This window comes from Taudactylus pleione, unplaced genomic scaffold (assembly GCF_031769625.1).
Source record: "Taudactylus pleione unplaced genomic scaffold, aTauple2 ptg000687l, whole genome shotgun sequence".
Taxonomy (NCBI): Eukaryota; Metazoa; Chordata; class Amphibia; order Anura; family Myobatrachidae; genus Taudactylus; species Taudactylus pleione.
The window spans coordinates 3,670,873-3,687,534 of NW_028285089.1; the positions used below are offsets into that span (position 1 = coordinate 3,670,873).

The 16,662-nt window shown below is 42.0% G+C and overlaps 1 protein-coding gene across 3 annotated transcripts in view; it reads left to right on the forward strand.

The window, feature by feature from the left end:
• The window catches only part of MSI2 (musashi RNA binding protein 2), a 762,584-nt gene that overhangs the window by 200,541 nt on the left and 545,381 nt on the right, over window positions 1-16,662 (forward strand). For all 3 annotated transcript variants that reach the window (XM_088456130.1, XM_088456131.1, XM_088456132.1), the window contains exon 6: window positions 8,049-8,141. In XM_088456130.1, the coding sequence (XP_088312256.1) occupies window positions 8,049-8,141 (93 nt within the window). The remainder of the gene's footprint in view (window positions 1-8,048; window positions 8,142-16,662) is intronic.

Sequence of the window (16,662 nt, forward strand, 5' to 3'; positions counted from 1 at the left end):
TAGCCCCACTATCTATCTCTATATCTCTCTATCTCTAAATCAATCTATCTCCATCTCAGCATGTCCTTAATTACATTTTAGAATACCACCACCTGATGCAATCTCTGTGTTAGGTGTAGCCATTTTATGTACAGTATACTATGTTTTCTGTCCGTAGCAGATTTAAATGCAATACTTACATTTTGCTGTGTAAAAACAACAAATTAATAGGAGGGAGGTGGTGGTCTTTAATGCTATTTTAGTCTTTGACAGTGATTCTTATCAAAACTATTACTGTTTATGGATCTGTAATACATTATACAGTTACTGTGTGAAGAAGTAAAATGAATTATATCTGATTAATGAATGTGATTGAAGAGTCTGGACATGAAACACAATATGGTGATCAGTGTCACGTAAGACTTAAGATGCTTTTTCAAATTCTAACTGTATTTGTAAGACCTTGGTGTAGAAATGATGGCATGCCAAGTCTGTGATTAGGTAAACAAGCCTTAATGCCTCACCTAATATATAGATATGCTGGGAAACATTTCAGTTTATATGCAATTAGCTCCTTCTCAAGTCAAATTAATTTGAGTAATTTGAGATGCAAATAGAGCATTTTCCATTGAAGCTAACCGTCAAACTCTGTTGAAATGAAAGCAGGATAGGATTAGACTGACGTGTATATATTTTCAGGGGCTGTGAGGGTAAAGGACTAAAATCAGCAGCAGTTCAGTGGTCCCATAAATGGGGAGCAGGGCTAAATTAGAATAGCCGTGCTTTTCATCTCCTTATATATGAGTTTCACTTTTTGTTGGCCTAATAAATAATTGTATATTTATATAGCAATATTTTTTGCTATTGTAAGATTCCACAACAATATTTTAAGTGAAATAATTAGAAGCACTCCTACAAAACAACTCTCTGCGACCAATATATAATGTTCTTGGAACCTCAAAACCCTTGCTATCAATGTTGAGGTATTCTATTAGTCTTGCTTAGCCATCTCTTGTATGTTGCAACATCCTATTTGTAGTACAGCCACAAATGCTTCTCACTTCACATTTACAGAGTTTAATCGATTCAAATTGAAATCATTAATTTCTATGAGTGAGTTTCACGACAACACCCTCATAACGCTTACAGCAGCATTTTGGACGTGGCAAAAGCACTCAGTAAAAACGTTCTCCATTTGAAAAACATTATGATTGATCAGATCCTGTTGCAATAAGCACTTATTATAAGATGTAAGATTTGAAAGCGTTACTCTTTTCCAATGACATAAAAAGGCTATAAAATCGGTGCATGTGGGATTTAGGGTGACACCAAATTAGATTTATAATTTCGTAACTCACGCAGAGTCCGTTTTGTGGATGGTTCTTGCAATCTTTAGCACTGCACATGTTCTGTAGCTGAGAGTACGTATCTACGTGTGATTGAGAGTCGTACAGATGTGTCCTCATACATCTAGCCTCCTTGCACGCTAAACAGCCCTTTTAGTCACACCGTGGCGTGACTCGGTAGCGCTGAGCTGTGTCTTTATACCGGCGCAGAAATCCCGACAGGTCGGGATTCCGGCACCAGTGTCCCGACCGTCAGCATCCTGAAGGTAAGTATCGGTATACAGGGAGAGGATAGGGTTAGGCACTAGGGGGAGGGTTAGGGTTAGGCATCGGGGAGGGGGGGTTAGGTTTAGGCACTGGGGGGAGGTTAGGTTTAGGCACCGAGGAGGGGGAGGTTAGGTTTATGCACCGGGGAGGGGGAGGTTGGGTTTAGTCACCGAGGAGGGTGGGTTAGGGTAGGAGATAGAAAAGTACTCACCGTTAGGTTCTATGGGTGTCGGGATCCTGGCTGTCGGCATGCCGCTGTCAGTATTCTGAACAGTGGCATCCTGACAGTTGGGATATCATATACAATCCCCTGTGAGCGACTGCGGGTGTATCTGCATGTGAAATGCTACGTTACAGTGTTAACGGCTGTAACACTGTAACATAGCGTTTAGTATGCAGAAACACCTGCAGTTGCACACAGAACATAGGCATGCTGCATGTCATTTTAATCACCTGCGAATAAGACGCATTTGAAGGTATAAAGTCGCACTAAAAGACGCTCGGCGCTACTGAGTCACATAGAGATCCTGCTTTATGTGTAGCGCACAGAGGATAGATAAATGTGGACACATCTGTATGTCTCATTTGCATCTTCACTTGCCTACATTCTGGGTCCCCGCCAGGATTGCACTGTGGGGAGGGGAGTGAGGGGGTGTGGTGCTGCATAGGTGGGTGGTGCAGGGGGCGTACAAGCATGAATGCGTCATCCAGGCCACACCACCTCTATACAATGCCTATAATAACGGCATTGTAAAGCAGGGAAGGGACTATGATGAATCGATCCCCCCCCTGAACTGCCCACTTGTGCACTGTAATTTGGGGGGTGCGGGAGACTTGCCCACTCTTCTGTGTGGCCGGGAGCACCACCTGATTAGTGGTAGCCTCCCGGATTTCCTGGAGAGTAGGCAGGTATGGGATGATTGAGTGTAACTTGGTGGTGACTGGGTATACATGTAGGCTATGTCTAGCGAGGGCATGTAAATGGAATTGTGGGTTTTGTTGAGTTGTGTGTACAGAGAACCACCTAATTTCAGATGGATCTCTTACAGCAACGATAGGGCTGGTGCAACGACACACTGATAATGATATAGGCTATGAAACTAAGCATATGGCTAAGTAATGGTGCAGTTGTATAGATACATACAGACCAATATCAGTATTTATTTCTGTGCATGCAGTGCAAGTGTAATTGCGGCCAACTTGTGTGCAACTCAGAAACACTAAGGGGCAATGATTCAAGTTTTACTGAGGAAAACAATAAGAAAATAGTTTTTCTGTTACCTTAGGTACAGTTGTTACTGTTGGCATGTATGCTGATAACAGCCCTGTATGCAGAACCTGAAATAGCTTGTGCTACTGTACTGTACTCTACCTGTATCTTAGGGAGCAGTTCACATGAGCAACAGTATTTACAATAGTGATTTATGAATGGTTTAAATGTAACAGTCTGTTTTCTGAGTGCTTTGTTATGTTTTAATATTTTTCCTAATTTTCTTTTAAATTGATTGTGTGTAGGAACAGAAATATTCGGGCAAAATTTGGGTCTTTAGTAAATTACCCATTTGTACTAAATTAATGTCTTCTTTAAAAGGCCATTCCTTTGTTTAGTAGTTAGTTTATGTTGGAGGGTAGCATACTGTCTATTACAGCACTATAGTAGAAATATGAGTTACCCAGTGGTTTTATTACTCCACTATGACTTTAACTTTATAAATAAAGACTTGCGCCACAAATTGGCCACTGAGGAGCACTGCTTTCTCCCATAGTCACACGGGCAACCACCATAAATGACCTCTTACTGAGGCACTTTGTGGCGGGCTGCTCCCTGAGCCTAGCAGCTGAGCTAAGAGGCTTTTCCAAGCAGGGGAAGGGAGATGTGGAGTGACATTGGAGGGGGAGGTGTGGAGCACAGCAACTAGCTGGAAGGAATTGAAGTGGAGGATGGAGGCGAGAGTCAGGGGAAACTAGGAGGTGTGCAGGTGCACCAAAGGGGTGAAAAACTGGTTGCTATAGAAAATGAAGGACCAAGCAGTGAAAGCTAAAAGACATAGACATAAGTGGAGGAAGAAAAGGAAGAAGGGACTATTAAAAGGAGACAGTATGAAATATATATATCTATAAAAAAAAAAAAAAAACACCAGAAGATCACAAATTGAACTGAATTAACACTTGCAGAGTAAAACATTGAGGAACCCTTAGCCCCCCTTTTCCTGGAGGATCACACTGGAAAGGGGGAAATGGATTCTCTTTCAGCCCAACCCCTAAACAAACCCACACTTACGGTTACTTTAAAAAACCTACCTGAGATCTTTCACCCAGCTCATCAGTGTAGAATGTTAACCCATACATATGCATCTAGAACATTTTACATATAGAAGTTCTGTTTAAAATAACAATAGTCTTTATTTGCATGTGAAAATGAATGTTTTTGCACATCTATTGGTGATTCTGCAGTTCTGACCTGCCACTAAAACCAAAGATGACAATTCGGGTCTTTATGCCTCCTCCTCCAGATGCTCATGTGTAGGATGGGAAGACAGCTGATATTTCTCTATTGTCACATAGAAAAAAACAACAAATCAGCAGCCTGGCCAAATTCTGAAAACAACCTTTCTTATCAACATCCCTTCCCCTGCCAACGCTATTACCTACTGATTTTCAATTTCTGCTCTTCAGTGTTTGTGCACATTTCATATGGTGAAAGCTGGACACGTCTTTTTATGCTCAACGAACCATACAATAAATTATGAAGTAACAATTAAGCATCACTTAGCCAACAAAGAAGAATACATTTTCTCACAGTTGGTACGTGATGTGACTGAGTGTAGTCTGTTTTGGTTCACACGTTTGCATTGCCACATGAGCATTTATATTTGCTTATTCGATTGAGTTCTTTCATTTTAATTTGTTTTTACTTTTCTCTAGTGTATATTTTGACAAGAGATTCTTCTTATTTGTGCTCTAATGTACAAATCTAACATGCCAGGATATTTGCACAGTGGTTAGCATTACCGCTTTACAGTGCTGGGCCATGGGCCTGTTTCTAACCGGTGCACCAATATGTATGGAGCTTGTATACTCTCCCCATGTTTGCGTAGTCTTTCTCTAGATGCCCCAGGTTCTTCCCACATTTAAAAAACATACTTGTAGGTTAATTGGCTTCTGGTGAAATTTACTATAGTGTGTTTGTTTTTATTGGCGATGGGGTAGGTTATATAGATTATAAATTTCATGTAGCAAGGCAAGATGAGAATCTCTAAAACGCTGCGTAATATGTAGACGCTATGTAAATAAAGATAAATAGTTGTAGCTGTTTAAACTGCTTAATCTTCCACCTGGCCGAATGCTGGGCTGATTTAACCATACACATATTTGCATGTATGGTAATCACAGAGTACCATAGGCACAATTGGGCAATGTCCAAATGCCCTTGTTCAAATATGGTCATCATCTGACAACTCTGACTGAATGTATTGTTCACCCTGAAAAGTAACTGATGTCTCCGTAACACAGGATTGGATTAGATCTTTTTGACCATACGCATACTAAAATTTGGTAATAGTCTAAAACTGGCCATGCACTGTGCGATATGCACTGTGCAGCGCGATGGGGGATCCGACATCGACATATCGGTGGTCCCCACACACGGTGCGATCGGGTAGCCAACCGCCTGATATGCTGTCTCCCCCCTCCCCCACATGCTTAGCGCTGCATAGGATCACACATCGCATCCCTAGATCAACTGAACCTGCAGTAATATCTGGGGGTGCGATGTATGACCCAACGGGTGCGCGCTCTGTCCGATATCATGCCCATACACTGTACGACAAAGCAGCCAAATCGTACCAATCCGTTGTATCGGCTGCTTTATCGTGCCGTGTATGGGCACCTTAAAACAACTGCTTGGTGGTCAGACTTGCACAGAGCATGCACACCTTTACTATTGTTCCATTGTTTTGTTGCTAAGCAAGAAGGTTATTTCTTGAAGAGCTTGTGTGTAGTTCTTTGTGTATTTATGTTGCTCATATATGCCAAAACTGGATACATTTTTATAAAAAAATTGTTTTATATATACTGTATTTTCTGAAAAGTGTATGCTGTCCATAGAAACCAATCAGAAGTTTGCTTTACGTTTATAACCCTACCCCCCTCCCCAAACAACAAGAATAAAATACTATTTACATCAAATCTGGTGGATGTAACCAGGGCCGGATTTAGGTCTGTGGGGGCCCCTAGGCAACAAACATGTGGGGGCCCCTATTAAATTTGGATGAACTAGGGGTATGTGCAATAGGGACCTTATGCAGAGCCCACAGTAGTGTCAGTGCCCACAGTGGTAGTGTCCCGTGTGCAGTGCACCCAGAAGTAGTGCCCCTTATACAGTGCTCCCTATGCAATACCCCCATTAGTAGTGCCCCCTGTAGTCATGTCCACAGTAGTTATGCCCCCAATAGTAATGTCCCCTGTAGTAATGCCCGCAGTAGTGATTTCCCCCGAGTATTGCCCCCAGTAGTAATGTCCACCGATTATTTCCCTCAGTAGTGATGTCTCCTGAGTTTTGCCCACAGTAGTAAAGCTCCAAAAAACAAAAACAAAGCTAATGGTGCATACACACGATCAGATTTTTCCTTCAGATATGAACGATAACGATTTAAAAATCGTTCAGTCGTTCATTTCTGAAGGAAAATCGTTCATATCTGACATGCCTGAACGATGGACGATCAACGATGCGCGTTCCCGTTTGTCAGATAACGATATCTGACATCTGATGGGTTTGCAGTCAGACTTGGACGATTCCATTCATTTTAATGCAGTCAAAAATCGTTCAGTCGTTCAAATCGTTCAAAACTTTGGTAAAATCGTTCAAATTGTTCAAATCGTTCAATCTTTCAGTCGTTCATCTGACAAATCTGACAAGTCTGACAAATCTGACCGTGTGTACGCTCCATAATAGTTACCTTACCGCGTCCGCTGCCATCCAACTCTGGTCCGCTCGGCTGCTCCTCTGCACTATGGGAGAGACGTCATGAAGTCTCTCCCATAGTGCACTGCGGGAGCCGGAGCTCAGGAGTGAGCTCCAGCCTTCGGCTGCCGCTGTGGGGAGGGAGCCAGGCTCCCGCTGGTTACAAAATCTCAGCGGGCGCCCGGCAGACGGAACTTCCCTGCGGCGCCGGGCTAAGGTTGGCCCGGAGGTGGTTCCATCTCCTCCGGCCCACTTTAACCCTGATGGGTGTGGTGGCCCTTTACGTGTGGGGGCCCAGGGACGACTGCCCCTGTCGCCCCCCTGTTAATCCGGCCCTGGATGTAACATTCTTTTCTAAAGCTTTAGAACAACTTTCATGAGAGTCACTTATTTATTGTGTGTATAGGATTTTACATTTAAAATGGGATCTATGGATTTAGATCCAGATGACAAGCCATCAAGAATGAATTTGCTGGTAAATGCTGCAGGATTAGGATCATTGAACCCTGGGCCTGATTCAGACCTGATCACAAGACTGCGTTCGCATGTTTGAGATCTGCGCATGTTTAGTTCACGCACGCGCACTGCATCTTGTAGTCACTGCGATCGGGAAGCAATCGCAGCCAGTACACAGATGCTCCGCAAGCTTGAGTGACCAGACGTGCCGTTTGTGGGTGGTGACAGGGGTGGTTGATGGTAATGGGGGTGTGGTGGTGCAAACGCAGGCGTGTCTGCGTTGGAACGCCATTTCAAGGGCGTGCATAATTAAGACGCATCAGCATACGCGTCACGGCTGAATTACACACAGCAGCACTTGCAGTGCTTGCGGTAGGGTATGGTCAACTACAAGTGCCGCTTATGGGTCCGATGTTAGCCGATGTTACCGATTTGTTTAATACACTTCCTGGAGATGACGTATGTTACTAAGGGGAAGTTGGCGTCTTGTCAGGCTGGTGGGCGTCTAATTTCATACCGCGATCGCACGGCAAAACATAGTGGGCGTGCTAATGTTTTGCTAGCGATCGCGGGATTTGCATACTTTGCGGCGGCTGCGTGCGAATGCAGCTTTGCAACCGGGTCTGAATCAGGCATCCTGTACCAAATATTTTCCTGTTCAAACAACAGCATTTTTAATTCTGGTCCTAATAAAGCTATATGAAAATCACACTTGCATTTTTGCTTGTTTTTTTATTGTTTGGTTGCAGACTGTGTAAATAACACGCATTATGTAAGACTAATAAATTTTTCTAAGGCTGTACAACATCAAACCGTAGTCTGAATTACACGTTTTGGTACTTTCCACGCCAAAGATACAGCGGTTGCTCCCCTTGCCCCAAATACTAACCCCACCATATGTAATTAGATTGAGCTAACTATGTCTTCCTTGGATACAAATAATTAATGGGCCTAACAGTGCTATTTGTATGTGATATTTTTGTCCCACTTTGTTGTGATGATGATCTGATTAAACCATGTGCCTCTGTTTGTTATAGATGGTCACAAGAACAAAGAAAATATTCGTAGGGGGATTATCGGCAAATACAGTAGTAGAAGATGTAAAGCAATACTTTGAACAGTATGGCAAGGTAAGTCCCAGTCTATAATCTTCTGTTGCCTATTTGGACCGATTTCAGCTCTTGTCTTAACCATCATGACTCTACATACATGCTTACTGTTCTTCTTTGCTGCTATGGGACATGTTTTAAAACTTGACTTTTCTATAGTGTAGGGTGCACATATAATCTCCGTCTTTGCCAACTAAGATCACAACACAACAAAGAATCTGAAAACATTGCTACCTTCGCTGTCTTCCCATAAGAGTTTCATTATGTCTGTCCAGTGGACGTAATAGCGGGCAGCAGATACTTGGCTGAAGTGCTTGTCTGCTGTCTAGAAATATTTGATTGGATCCATTTCAGTGTATTTTCCTCAATTACAGGGTTATAACATAAATTGACATACTTAAAAATACACTACTTCATGAACTACAGTGTAGAGTACAGTTGGAGATATACTGTAGGTAAAAATGATCCTTTTTACACAGTAAGCCCATATAGAATTGTGTTCAGCTCTTGTTCTGGACATCCATTTGTGATTTCAGAGGTTTGGTTTAAAGGATGACTGGGTATTGTTATCAATAGCATCTTGTGTTCCAACTTAACTCCTGAGCTGTCAGTGTTAGCAGAATGGTTACCCAGCAATTTCTGCTTTGGTATTGTAGTACTCGAGTTTCCAGCATTGTTATTTTCTGGCTGAGCTTTGCATCCTGAATAAAGTATAGCACTTTCTGTTAATGAACAGAATGCAGCATTGAATTGTGAATATGAAACAAGTATTCCATTGTAGCACAAAGAAGGTGTAGAAGTCTTATTTGAGAAAAATTCAGGTTTTCAGCTGCAATTGTACTGGAAATATTTATTTTAAATCTAATGACTTCAGCATTCCTCTAAAATGAGTATTCAACATGTGGCCCTCCAACTGCTGTAGAACTACACATCCCAGTATGCCCTGCCATTATTTTACTATTAGGGTATGCTAGGATGTGTAGTTTCACAGCATCTGGAGTACCGCATGTTGAATACCCCTCCTCTAAAATGCTGTCATTTTTATAGTGTTGCATATTTTACATGTATTTAATCTCATGCAATTCTCGACTACGCTGTATTTGAAAATACACCAGATGACACACAGGTGATATCTATGTAAATGTTATGGGCTTTTAATGGAATTTTATTTCTATGATTTCTGGTATGTAGGTTAAGTAGACCAAGGTATTTCCCATCAGTCTCATTGGTTAGATCTATCATGCCCATAGCTGGCACAGTACAAGGCAGAAAAGCCCATCGCTTCTTTATTTGTAACATTAATATTGTGTGTGTCAGTGTATTGTGCTGCAAACTGCATCTGTTTTATCACCCATTAGCAAACTTACTTTGGAGACATAATGAGATTCCATGTTTTATATATTTATACTGCAATCTCAGATTTTGATTACTAGGAGCTGCCATGATGCTTTTTACCAAAGTTTGAAGAACAGTGCTTTAATAGATTACAGTATATGTCATGCCCCTTTTACCTAGGAGAGATCATAACCTATCTGTGAGCTCTGTAATACAAGTGCCCTATGCCTGCTTTATTGTCTGTCATGCTCGCCCCTAGGTAGCTTCCTCTTATATCACCACTGCATTTTTAATTATAAACTCACTGGAACTATAAGAGGCAGCTACGGCCCATCTCCAATATTTCACCTGGTAGTTGGCATTTTCATACTGTACTCGCACACTGCTATTATGTGCTCACCTTGCCAGTGTGAACTTGTATAGATTATTGTGGTGGTTTTGTTTTTTAACCTCTTCTGAAACCTGACAGATCATTTTGAGGCTGTGACGAGATTCAGGTCAGTGACGTAAGATGTGAGAGGGACTATAATGAGCAACAGAAGAAACCAGATATATTTTTTCCTGGTTTACATCCACTTTGAGTGCTTTTATGTGGAAACACAATGCCACTTGCCATTATAATCCTTCCGATGTAGGACACATTGGTTTCATAAAAACTCAGTTGTGATCAGTTGTTGTGATGTTAGAATTGGGAGACAGAGTTATTTCCAAGTCTTGAGATTATGTGAAATATATTACAAATATCTGCACCTGTACTGGTGTGCCCTTTATGCCAGTGATAGGCAACCTGATACACTTCCGTGGATGGTCCTCTCAACCTGCAAAAGGACCATACATTACCCTGAATCTCAGTAATAAATTAAACCACTATCTGCAATAACATACGGTATCAGCAGACATTTTAAACAAGCGCTACAGATAGCATAGAAATCTGAAACTAAGGATGGAGGGTGCTGGCAGCTGGAGGTGAGCGATTGGAGGGCCGCCTTTGCTCATCACTGCTTTATGCAATGATTGGCTTTTACACTTGTACTGACAGATGCATAGACTCATACTGTCTGGTTGTGTAGCTTTCATCCTGCACAGCGCATTACTGCATTAGCAGGTGCCTATTTCTGCTCAAAGTATTAAAAAAAGAGAATTGTGGTGTGGGGATCATTCTACGTAAAGGGAAGAAAGGTGCTGCAAAACCCCCACATACTTTATTGTACATACAGTATATCATACCACAACACGGGTAGCATTTTCCTCTGTGTACAAGAAATGTTCTGCATTTGTCACCAGGAGATGACAAGGACAGCTAAAGGAAATGTTTTAATAGAAAACATGAGGTGAAATGAATGTCTCTAGTGGGAACAGGAAAGAGCTGATATGCAGGTCATAGAGAGAAGCACATATGGTTTCACTAACTGGGCTGTGCTGCTGCAGGCAAAGTGGATGTGACTTTAAATCATTCTGGTTTTGTATTCCCCCCCCCCAAAAAAAATAATTAATTTAGATAAAGCTGTAGAATTCTCAATGAAATTGTATGTCAAAAGTTCATTAGAACTCTATACTTTCTTTTTCTGTCAAAAATCCACATTAGGCACCATGTCCAAAACGATAGTCAACCTTCTGAAATGCATGTTATATATGGAGTGGGTTTGTCTCAAGAACACACAATTGTATATATGACCCCGTTAGTGGAAACCGCATACGTTTGTGCAGTTTAGCTGATCATCATTGTTTAGGGTGGAGTACACATTTTTGTTGATGGTATAAATAATCTCTATAATCAAACTATTTGTAACTATATCCTTTTACAGCTGTCAGTGTATCCAAGAGGTTCAGTGTATCCTGCTGGGTAACCGGGCTAAAACACCTTGTTAATAAAAGGTCACTAGCCAGTGTAAGGGATTGAGACTGCAATCAGTGAGTGCTTAAGCATTGCAGATGAACACTTCACCTGCCTCCTCTAGTCTCTCCCCTGCCTGTGGATTGGACCAGTATTTAGCGCTTCATGATCACAGCTCTATTTTAGGACTTGTTGCAATATGCTAAACAGCCGCTCAGCATTGCAGTAGGTTTAGTGTCTCATTCTCTTTTCTTATTATTTTGTTAGTATGAATCATGCTTCACCCCACTTTACTGAAACGTCAGGGTTTTTAAAGATGTGTTATAGGGATGTGTATATAGGATATACATGTTAATATGCAGACAGTGCACTGCAGTTCAGTTTTTCTCAGCAAGACAGACAAGACACATCAGTGTATTACTTATATTTTGTGAAACTTAAATCACAGACATATACTGGCAGGATGTTAATATATCGCTCATCTTTTTATGTGAAAATGAGTTTATCCCCGATCACTTACTGTTTAAACCAGAGGTTCCCAAACGCGGTCCTCAAGGCTCCCCAACAGAATTTGGGAACCTCTGGTTTAAACTTTTTGGATTTTAGACTTCCTTCACAAAACCTGCCATTGTAAGGAAATGATGTAATCTAGTACAGCCAGGCATGTCTACATCTGCGCCCCCCAGTGTCTCTATCCCTGCTATAATTTATTCTTTGCTGTATATCATAAAGCAGAGATTAAAACTGCACGTGGTGTGAGCTGGCAGCTTCAAGATCAAATGACCTCGTCCGGACAAAGCGGGATGTCATGCTGCTAATCTAAATGGCGGTCTCTATCCTTCCTCCTCCAGGAAATGTTTAAGGTGGAGATGTACTAAGCAGGGGCTTAACCAGGTATCTGAAAGCCCCATAGCAAAAGTTTGTAAGGGCGCCTATGTACCACCCCATGATAAAAAATTTATATAACACGTATAACTTGGACCAGGAAGATAGGCCCCCTCAGCTCTGGGCCCCATAGCAGCTGCACCCCTTGCACCTATGGTAGTTACGCCCATGGTACTAAGCCTTGGAGAGAGAGAAAGTGGAGAGAAATAAAGTGTCAACCAATCCAACTTTAACTGTCATTTTTCAAACAAACCCTGTAACATGGAAGTTAGGAGCTGATTGGTTGGTACTTTATCGATCTCCATTTTATCACTCTCCAAGGCTTAGTACATCTCCCCCTCTTCACAGACCAGCTAAATGATGAATTTTAGGCCTGTATTAATTAAACTTGTTTTGACTAATTAGATTAATATTGGCTGGTCACTGGTGCTCCCAGTGAATGAGACATCTAGGGAGCTACAATTTGCAAGCGGGGGATTTTTGGGGAAGTCTGAAGAGAATTTCAGTCCATGTAGGTCCTGGGTGAATTTGGTGTATTCTGGTGTTTGTAGGGGCTTGTTGTGGGAGGTATGAGTGTAATGTGTGCATGTGTTGTGGCAAGCGGGACTATTTGAATGCTTGTGGTACTGGTACAGGGATTGTTGGAAATATTCTTCTGTTGCTGGGTTACAGTGTTAAACAAAAGAACTAGAGAAGACTATTTCCAGCATTACTTTTGCAGTCTTAACCAGGTGTGACAACACTAGATCCCAACACTGCAAATGAGCCACTGAGGACACTCCACTAGCCTAACTGGGATTGTACCTCAGCACCGCCAAAAATATTACAACTAGATACAGAACTCCTGCTTACTCTGAAAGGCAGCACACAAAAAGCAGCACAGACAATGTGCTTCTTCCAAGGTCGAATGGGTGTGGGCATGTAGGGCCAGAAGCAGAGTGAGTACTAGGTCAGGGTTGCTTAGCCTATTGTGTGTGTGAATATACTATGCACATGCCAGTCGTTTGGACGCACTTACACCTGCTCTTGCAGATTTACCTGTGTCTGACTCTTAAGCATGCTTGTGTCTGGATAAATGAGATGTGGCATGTTAACATAGGTCTAGTGTAGTAAATTTAGACCTCTTAAAAATGCATCTACTCCTGAGAGCGATATTTGTTGGTGGTTAGCGACAAGCGCAAATGCACTGATGATGATGGGTAGTCGGCACAGGCGATCTGATTGCAAATACTGATGCTGTGCTTTTTTTTCTTTTATCCATACACGAGTTGGGCTGTCTTTTTCTCCTGTATTATGGAGAAGTTTTATTGATGCCTAACAGCGAATGCATATTTTGCAAGTAATGCGAACGTTTCAAACCATTGGCTAAATCCAATTGTCTGCAATGATCTCGTGGGTGCAAATCATCTCGTCAACAGCCATGCAAAATTGTACAAATTCGGGCTCTGAGCAGGCAGCAATGGGTGCGAGATGAGTTGCCATTGCCGGCGTTTTAACAACGTGGCAGTGGCAACTCGCACCATTCGTGGCTAATTGGATAGACCCCCATGAATGTAAGTGTATGTGGCATATGCTTGATGTAAACCAGGTGCATATGTTGGTGATGTATGGGCAAAAATATGCTTTGGGTTTTTTGTGTGCATTTAAAAAAAATTTTGTGTGCATTTTGCCACTAGCTCAGCCGCTCAGAATAAAATAGGCCTTATTTTGCATGCTATAGTTTGCGACCACGCCAGGCTGTGCATTAACTGACATGGTTGCAAACGATCAAACAAAAATGGCAGCTGCTCAATCAATCTAGCAGTACTAATCAGGTGCATGAAAGGGAGGGGGTCATACTAAGTAGAAAAAGGAGTGGGGTTTAACCCCCTATTGTTCCTCAGCACACTGAATAATACTTGCAACAATATATGAAGACTATATGGTCATAGAAATTCAGATATATTGGTTGCATGCCTTTGCAAAATACATGGGATACTGCTAGGCCACGTCACGGCTTCTCTGTCACTTTCTGTCCCTAACACTAAGGGGTTCACATCTGGGGCGCAGTGCACCCCGAAAAACGTCCAGCCCAAGATCCCCCAGGGCATCACACGAAAAATGTCACCAGTTATGTTTGTATTTTATTCATGTAATATTTCACATATATTTTAACTCCTTTTTTCAACACTTATTAATTAGTCTTACACATCTATACTTTACACTGCACTGTCACTCTTTTTCCATTTTTCGTGTGATACCCTGGGGTGACAAAGGTGAATGCGTTTAGGCCATTGCTTTGTACAGGTCAGTCAAGTTCAGACTCTGCAAACCTTTTTCTTTTTAGTTTTGTGCACAGGGGCGTTGTAATGCAGAAACAGGAGGGCCTTCCCCAAATTGTTGCCACAATTCTGTAGAATGTCATTTGTATGCTGTAGCATTAAGATTTGCCTTTGCTGGAACTAAGGAACTAAGGGGGGCCCAGGCCAAGCCATGAGAAATAGATCAATTCTCCTGCAATCCATCAAACCCAGGTTCATCATTCAGACTGCCAGATGGCGAAGTGTGGTTCTTCACTCCATGCCAAATGCTTTTGCAGTGCTCAAAAGTCCAATGTCTGTGTGTTCTTTACACCATAAAGCAGATGTTTTGCATTGCGCATGATAAGGCTTATGTGCAGGGGATGTAGTCTGCATCCCAGCGGTCAGGATGCCCACGGTGAGAAACCAGACGCTGGAATCCTGACTGCTGACATTCCGACGGTGAGTATTCGGGTTAGGCTTCGGAGAGTGAGAGCTAGGGTTAAGCTACGGGAGGGTTATGGTTAGGCTGCCGAGAAGGTGGGTTTGGATACTTGCCAAATTTTGTCGGGATTCTGAGTGTTGAGATGCTGCTGTTGGTGTTCTGACCGTCTACATCCTGACCGCTGGGGTACCATACCCAAACCATGTGCAGTTACTGAAGCCCAATCCATGAAACCTACAAACAGGTTCACAGGAAGTTTGGAACTCAATAGTGAGTTTTGCAAGACAGACCGTTATTGTATGCTTCAGCACTCTGTGGCCCTGTTCTGTGAGTTTATTGGTTTGTGGCTGAATTTTTTTGTTCGTAGACATTTTCCACTTCTGGAATAACTGTACGTCGTTGACTGGGGCATTTCTTGTAGCGCAGAAATGTGACGACAGTGTTCCATTGAAAGTTTCTGAGTTCATCCATAGGACACAGTCTTCTTCTCATGTGAGACCATGGAGATTGCATGGCTGTTTGGCAATTTCAGACACTCACCGCTAAATTAAGCAAACACTAGGTATTTATTTTATTTAGTACCAGTTATTTTATATAGCACACACACATTCTGCAGCACTTTACTGAAAATATTTGGCCATTCACATCAGTCCCTGCCCCAGTGGAGCTTACAATCTATATTCCCTACCACATTTACACACACACTAGGGTTAACACTAGTACGTGGAATAAACCTACGCAAGCACGGGAAGAACACAGGGCCGTGGTGGGAATTGAACATGAGACTCTCAGTACTGTGAGGCAGTAATGCTAAACATTTAGGGGGGTATTTGTCAAAGACTGGGGAGCGAGAAAATTGTGAGATATAAAGCACTAACAAATCAGCTTCTAACTTAAATTTTACAAGCTGTGTTTGAAAAATGACAGATAGTAGCTGATTGGTTAATACTTTTTCTCTCACAATTTAATCTCTCATCAATCTTTAGTACGTAGACCCCTAAAATTATTAGTGTATATTTTCTTAAAATTATTTGTGAAGAAGGCTTTTGTCTATTCTTCTCAGGTCCAGAGATTCAACTTTTTTTTTTTTTTTTTTTGTTTGTCAAACCCTTTATATGATATAAATAATATTTACCAAGTATTCCCTAAAGTATGATACCTTATACCAAATATTTTATTTGAACTTGAGCCAAAGAAATTTAATTATGTTCTTTACTTTATTTATTGCTAATAAATTAAGATAATTATTGGTTATATTGAACATAAATTGAGGTAAACAACATGCGTCACATGTTTCCCAGCTTCAGTCCTCAGTAACCCCTAAGATCTATTTCACACATGCTGGTATTTAACCGGCTGTGAAATATAGTACTGCAGGGAAAGGACAGGCTCCTTTCACACGATACGGTCACGGCACGGTGGCCGTGATATAGCCGGAAAAAACTACTATGCATGACGGTGCCGTGCCGTGGCCGTGCCGTCCCTGCACGCCAGTAGTGTGAAGGAAACAATGTTTCCTTTCACACACACTGGCTTCTGCCGGCCGGGCTTGTGCAGCAGCTGCTGCGCATGCCCAATAGGGGAAAAAAAACACCTGACATAAAAAGCGGCTCAAAGCCGCTGCTTATGAAAGGCACTGAGTGCCAGAAAAAAGCCAGCCGGCTACCGGACGGTTCTTGCCTGACCGGCCGAAGCCGGCATGTGTGAAATAGCTCTAACAGTGCATGTTTTACAGATCTCCTGTGCACAGGTGTATTCATTCAT